This window comes from Polypterus senegalus, unplaced genomic scaffold (genome assembly GCF_016835505.1).
Source record: "Polypterus senegalus isolate Bchr_013 unplaced genomic scaffold, ASM1683550v1 scaffold_5415, whole genome shotgun sequence".
In the NCBI taxonomy this organism is placed as follows: Eukaryota; Metazoa; Chordata; class Cladistia; order Polypteriformes; family Polypteridae; genus Polypterus; species Polypterus senegalus.
The window spans coordinates 20,949-28,670 of NW_024377264.1; the positions used below are offsets into that span (position 1 = coordinate 20,949).

General features: G+C 39.5%; 1 protein-coding gene across 1 annotated transcript; it reads left to right on the forward strand.

Moving 5' to 3' along the window:
• Positions 1-5,711: 5,711 nt before the first annotated feature.
• Positions 5,712-7,072, forward strand: LOC120519277 (NACHT, LRR and PYD domains-containing protein 1 homolog; the record flags this gene model as incomplete). Its single annotated transcript, XM_039742416.1, has 2 exons — positions 5,712-6,226; positions 6,271-7,072. Coding segments are annotated over exons 1-2 (1,317 nt in total), but the record flags the coding sequence as incomplete, so codon positions are not given.
• Positions 7,073-7,722: the final 650 nt, after the last annotated feature.

A 7,722-nucleotide genomic window follows, 5' to 3' on the forward strand; every position in this document is an offset into this window, starting at 1 on the left:
ACTACAGACCCACATGGTATGGAAAAAATCATCAGAAACTTCAAAAGACTTTGGTGGACAATCATCTAGTATTTTACTCTGCTTTGTTATTCTTTATTCTATTTAATGCTTTGCTATCTGTTTCATTGTTCTATTCAGGAAAACATTTGTATCCGATGTTACATATACCCTGCTGTTTTTTCTAAGACTCTGTGAAGTGCCTTGAGCATTGGAAAGGCGCTATATAAATAAAATGTATTATTATTATTATTATTATTATTATTATTATTATTATCATCTAATCCATGGATCTTGACCATACAATGTTCTTCTCTCTTGCTAAATGAATCTTAGCCTGCAGTAATCTATTCATTTTGTACATCTAATATGTCTCATTTGAAGGTTTTCCAATGCTGTGTCTATATAAACACAACCAATAAAATGGTTCATTTTGCTTGACTTCTCAAAACTAAATGCAAAAATATGCCTTTTCCATCTTAAAAATGTTAGGAAATTTAATGCATTTTCAAAATATGCAGGGTACTTTAAAATTACTGAAGGAAACTACCAACAGTTGATACTAAATATACCAGACTGGTCAATATCGTAAGGTATTCATTGATCCCTTTGGTTTTGCTCTTTGAACACTAGTGAATTCATATTGTGTAAGGGAGACAGCTGCTGGAATTGTTCAGGTAGGTTTGGTGTATTGCTGATGTTTGTAATTTATAAAACTATACTTTCAAATTGGTGAATAATTCTGTTTCACATATTGTAGCAGTTTAGATTGGTCCATTGGCGTGGCAGTTAGCAGTCTATAGCTGGACAGAAAACACAAACACTGTAGACTGAAGTTTGGAGGAATCCCAGAGATGGCCAGAAAATGAAACAAGACAGTAGACCAATGCCAAAAATTTGATTGAGAAGAAGAATAATGACAACATATCCTTCACTGGTGGCACAACTAATAGCTGCATTTGAAACCAACTGTAAAATTTTTAATCGGCCAAAACATTTCTTTTTCAAGACGATGAGACAAAAGGCATTTCATCTCGCGCACAGCTGTCCATTTAAACAGTCTCATGGATAATAATTGAAGCATTTCACAATTTATACTTTCTTCATCTAAGAATCAGTTTTACATATTTGTTTATTAAATATTTTTGTAACAATAACTCTTATTCAAAAATAACAACAATAGTAGAACATTATTCCTTGTGTTAGTAGATGATGTACAATTTGTATTTTTTAACACTTTACAGAGCACAGATTGGGTTATCGTAGGCTTTTCAGATGGCAACTGATGTGAAGATGGCCTTGACTGATGTGTGTTAGTGGTCGAGGGTCTGTGACTGACTGTTGTTCAATTTTCTTAAACATAACATTTGTGAAAGTATACCCAATGCAGTGTATTAAGGAATAAAGTTAACTGTAACACAAGTAGTAGGTACAGGGGGTAACTGGGAGAAGAGGGTCAAGGGAGAAGGTGCTGAGAGACCAGATGGATGGCAGGTGTATTTCTGCTGTACTAACGTTGTTCAGAAGTTTACTGGTTTGAGTGTTCATTAAAAATAAATAACTTAAAATGCAAATGTGTGATTCCAGACTGCAAATTACTTATCCCACTAGGGTAGTTCCATATAATTAACAAATGAAAAATATCTATTAATACAAAATGACCAATGCTAACATAAAAGCACTGTCAATATTACTCTATGAAAGTAGAAAAGCAACTGAAATAAGTTCCCCATCTCTCTATTAATGTTACTTAAAACACAGTCATTTGCTAAAATTATAGAAATAAGTGTAATGCACTACTGCCACTCACCTATTGTTTGGTTGCTGCCACCTCCCTCAAATTATAACGTAGCCTTTCCCCTCAGCAATGCCATCCACCTTTCTGTACACTTAAAATTATAATATTCAAATTTCTGGCAGTTTAAGTGACATCTTATTACTCCCAAACATTTCTTAGAAATTACATATATGATCTATCTTAGCTCAATAACTAAATATATCCTTTAATATGACCACATTTATAGGATACAAAACAAATAAATAAATACAAGTTTGATACCACAGTTCTACTTCAGCCGTTGTGTGTCATCAGGGTCCTTTTCTCTCTTCTCTTAGTCTTAAATCTGCACTCTGCTGCATCCATTCCTACCTCACTGTCACTTCTCACCAATTCAGCATTTTACGCGGCACCCACATACTGGGACAACTTACATTCAGAGTAATCAGTGTATGAAGTCCTCCTAAAAGCTCAGTGTTCCACAGTATCACCAATTCTGGTAGGTTGCAACTTCACTCCATCTCTTTGTCTCTAACCTCCATCTGCTTCATACTTCCCCAATGGCTGCTTCTCTTTTTTATGGATTCCTTATTCTATTTATGCTGAAAACAATTCACTGGGATGGCTAATGTCTGTCTTTTCTTCAGCTTCTGTTCACAAGTCTTCAGCTTGCCCTTTTTTTACTGCCCACATCTCATCCAGCTTCGGACCGCCACTTGTTCTTTATAGGAACAATTCTCTGGGACTGCACTGCTTCTTTATGTTCTCCCTCTGATTTCACGTCTCCGAACACTACATCAAAATCAGTACTCAATGCCCACGTCCACCTCTCACAACACGCCAACTCGTTTTTTTTTTCAGTCTTCTTCTTTTTTCTCTTATCTGTTGCCACTCCTCTTCCATTTCTTTTAGTGCTTCCTTCTTATTGTGTTTTATTAGTGGGTGGCGTCAGACCTATCAGAGTGCAACTTACTTTTTACCCAAATCCCCCAGCATCACATAAGCAAGAACTTCAGAGGAATGGATTTATTGTATGACAGGAATAAAAAACATAACAATAACCTTAAAGATCGTAATATAATTCTAGTCTGAAGATAATGGAAGAAAAAGTGGATGATCAAGTGTGGATAAACTGTAATGCATGCTCAGCCTGTTGTGTGTTATACCACTAAGTAACTAGCACTGAGCAAACTGTATTTCTGCTCCATCTTTGCTATTACAGGCCAGTGTGGTCCAATCTTCTGGCCACAGATCAACTATAGTTCCATTTCTGGATGTGTCTGTAGGAGTTTCAGTTAGCACTTGCAGAAATCAGGACCTTAGCCCCCTCTGTGATAGTCACATGAAGTGACACACAGATAAACATCTGAAGAGTGGAGTTTTGAACAACTTGTGTGTGTATATGAAATCAAAGAGAGGGGGTCTGTCCCTCTTGGGGTTTTGTGCAAGTCTTCCGTGTATTCTAAATAAAACATTTACCATTGATGAGGGGCTATTTTATGTGTGATGGAGAAGAAGGTCAGGGGCTTGAGGTGATTATCTGTGTATATCTGGGACTAAAAGATCAGGAGCTGGGTGCCAGTGATCATGAGCATAAGATCCTAAAGACCCCCACTTTCTAACACCATTGTCCATTTCTAAACCTGTCGTATTTATATCAGCTGGAGCAGCTGTGCCTTTTATGTGTTATTAATGAGTTACAGTAGCTGCAAATTAATAATTTTGGTTCTTTACAATAATAATCTGGAGATACTTTTTGTTCAATCAATTTAGTCTTACTGTATATACAATTACATAATTGATTTCTATTTCTATTTATTTCAATAGAAGTAACTTTTTTTGTACTTCTCAGGAGCAGCAGAAGGGCGCAGCTGTGTGAGTTGCTTGTGTACGCACGCTCCCTCCATGTAGTCTGACTGACTTGAATTGGGCATCCGAGGGGCTGTCAGATGAGTAAAACAGGAAAATCTACAAAGTATTCAAGCTCAAGTAACCAATCTCAAGTTACATTTGAAACAGCAAACTAATTCATAGAAATTTCACAGAACGTTTCTCCATTTTAAGATTTTAAGATGAATGAGTTTATAAATTTGCCAGTGTTTTTCAATGGAAAATTTGGAAACAGGAAAACAAGAGCAATCCGTCTGACATAATTCAACAAAAATTGAACTGTGTGGATAAATTGCTTTGAAGAGCAAAGTGTGCCACATTTCAACTAAATTGGTTGATGTAGGGCTGAGCTGTTTTATGTGGACAGACAGACAGACAGACAGACATTGGCTATTGCAATAGGTGCTTCATGCATTAGTCCTCATTCTTTCTAAACCACCACACTGGATACGACTTTAGTGAAGAATATAAATGTCTCTCCATCCACCTGGAGTTTGTTCTTTGTGCATTTTTCCATGATTCTCCCATAGTTTAAACAAGTGCACTCCAGTCAACTGTCCATTTTAAATGACCTCATAAACTCTGTGTGTGGACCTCAGTTGTGTGGCTGTGACGATGTGGGTTTTGCTGCCTGCTCCCATCCGCTGTTCGGGAGCCCTTCAACCCTATACCGTCAGTAATGCTACCGATGAGCTAGACAGTGAGGCAACAACAAAGCAAGGGGATGATGTACAAAGTGCAATGTGCTTTTATTTAAAACAATAAAACAAAACAGTGTTTAAATAAATTGTGCAGTGATTCAAAAGTTAAAAAGATCTTCATTAAATAAATAATCCATAAAACAGAAGTGAAAAACGTGGAGGTTAAAATCCATTAGAAAAAACAACCTTTAAAACAACGAGGTTAAACCCATGCTGGAAGCTGTTTCTTTAAAAATCCGGTGCATCCTGTTTGTACTACTGGCGGCCCCCTACTTCTCCCGTCTGGACTTCTCAATAGGGGAGTCGCCCCTACATGCAGCTGACCTTCTCAATGTCTATTTCTGCTGTCACGATTGCCTCACTGATCCTTGGCTCCGGTCGGCTCCTTCGGACAGCGACTTGGGAATTCCCCCGCGACCAAGGCTCTCATGCTGGGGACACCACGTCCCAAGTCCTGACTCCCGCTGCCTTCTGTGGCCTTAAGCGGAGAGTCACCCACCTTCCGGTCATTCCTGTCCTCCAAAGCAAACTCTGCGGGAGCGACCACAACTACTACTTCTTCCAGGTGTCGGCCAAACACCCAGGCTGCCTGCTCAGCTGCTGTGAGCCTAACTCTCGCTCGCTCTCCTGCACCAACTTGCTTGCTCGCTTGCTTCCTTCTGCAACCTCTGTTTCCTTCTCTTCTTTTTCTCTTTCCTTTTTTTCTTCCCCCTTTCTATCCGACTCGTGTTTCTATATATGCCTAGTGGACATAGCAGCTGCAGCACATTAGCAATCTCATGAACAATCGCAGATGTGGGCAGTCTCTCACCTGTGCACTTATGTGAGAAACGGCCACACCAGAGCGCCCGAGATCCGCTACTGCCACCACGTCCCCTCGTCATGCCGCAAGCGCGGTGATTACTTATTTAAAAAAACTGGCCTTTGCAGAGAGAGCTGTGGACCCATAACACCACAGTGGCCTTTGATTCAGAACGAGGTACTTGAATGCCCTTTATGTAGCCTGGATAGTCTCGAAGATGAAGCCATTGTGAAACAAGGCTTGTCATGTATCATCCCTAATAGTTAAACTAGTTTTGATGTTTTTTATTTTTAGGTTCAGGACCTTACAGAGCACAACTAAAGTTAGAAGCGAGAGAAATTGTGGAATCAAAATGGAAAAACAGCAGAGTACTACTGGCCAAATACGTGAAGGAGCTTCAGTTTAAATACACACCACTTGTTCTGGTGAATGACGTGTCTGACGCGTTTACCCTGAAAACAAATACAAAAAGTCACGTAAAAAGAAAAGTAAAAGGTACATTCCTAAAGAAGACAAGCCAATTAACATTAAGGACCTGCTGACCATGAAAGAAAAGAAGATCCTACTGGTGGGGAAGCCTGGAATTGGGAAAACCTTCTGTGTCCTCCAGTTACTGAATCTGTGGGCTGAGAGCAACGATGACGATGCACTCTATGTCTTTTATTTCGATGCAGAAAGAGTGCACCAATTTAGAGACTCTGCAGATCTGAGGTCCTTACTGTTCAGTTACTGTAAACCAAAGAGAACAATTGAAGATGATCTTTTAAGAGATATTGAGAATGGAAACGCCAATGTGCTCATCATATTTGATAGTATTGATGAAATACAGCAGACATCCCAGGATGAGAAGATTGAAAGAGTTATTGATAGAATATTAAAAAAATCTGATTTGAAAAAAGCAAAGATCATTATTACTGGTCGACCTTCTGTAGAAGACCATGAGCTATCAGACTGGGCAGACTGTAGAGTGGAAGTACGTGGATTTGGTGAAAAATCAATTTCTGAATATTACAAGAGTACACTTGAAGGCCAACCCATATGTGAGGAAGTTGTGATGTTGTATGAGAAGAACATCAATGTCTTCAGTCTCTGTCATGTCCCAGATACGCATTCATAGTCGTGTGCTACATGTTGAGTGAAGGCCGCATGAAGTCACAACAGAAAATCTCCTCTGTGAGCACTCCAAGTACGGTCACTGAGCTCTATGTGCACATATTCCGTCATTGTGTCGGTCAGCACATGTTAAAGAGGCCACATTCTAAGAAGGCAAAGATTGATAAGTACACTGCAGACAATAAAGAGGAGATAATGATACTAGCCAAAAAAGCTTTCAATGCCATTTTGAGTAAAAGTGTCAATCTAATTGATCGTCATCTGGAAGAAACTCCTTATCAATCCATCAAACGTTGTTTCTTAGGTTCCACCAGCATTGACGAGACGCTTACCTCCAAAGAAACCTGCTTTGCCTTTCTCCATAACACAATGCAGGAGTTTTTTGCTGCTGTTTGGATTTTGGAAAATAAAAACGACATCAGCGACATATTTCATCGCATCCTGACCGCGGGTGAAAGTCATCTGAAGTATGTGATTTATTTCCTATGTGGACTTTTTGCCAAAAAGAATTCCAAATTAATGTCAAATTTATTTCAGGAAAACCCCCCAAAAGCCATCTCAGAGTCTGTAATCCACAACGTAATCGAGCTCATTCAGTCATCTGAAGAGGACATTGGAGGAGAGGAACGGATTTTGTTTGCTTGCCAGTGTTTATATGAGGCCCAGTCAACTAAGGCGTGTGCTCAAGTTTTGGAGGCCATCGATTTTGAGTTCTGTCTGGAGGACGAGCACATTGACCCGCACCAGAGCCGTGCAGTGACCTACGTAGTGAACGAAGCAATCAAGAGAGCGTATTCAGATTTGGAAATGCAGGACCTCCGGCTCTTCAGTCTTGGCTACAAACTGCTACTGGAGTGTACAGAAAGTTACAGAGCATGGGGGTAAGTTTGTCTGATTGAAATTCATGTGTAGTCTGAAGTATTTATAGATGGAGATAGCAGCCACGAGTATCATCAAAAACTGGACAAACGTCTGAGTCAGGGAAAATGTGAATTCAATGTACTTATTCTTGAAAGAATGTCACGTTAGATGTTTAAATGATATTTATATTTACAGGCTAGTGCACAGCATGCTGTTACAAATGCAGACGGTTAAAACACACCAGACGATTACATGCAGTAATTATTCTTACATAATGTGGTTTAACTAGAGGAGGAGGTGGCTGGCATGTGTTGTAATAAAGAATTGGTGGATCTTGTCCAGATGTTCTTTAGGGAGAAATCATACACCTCCAAAGAGGCACATGAGGAGATCAGAGAGATAAAAATAGGTGGGTCACAAGCAGACATGAATGCAAGGCAAGAGGTGCATTCTGTTTGGCGGCATTAGGACCTGGTGCAGCTGGACAGTGGTTCTGATAACTCTGAGGTAAGGATGAAGAGCTAGAGGAGGACACATTCATTAGGAGGACTGAAATGTAGTTGTTTTCCAGCGACTCAGAG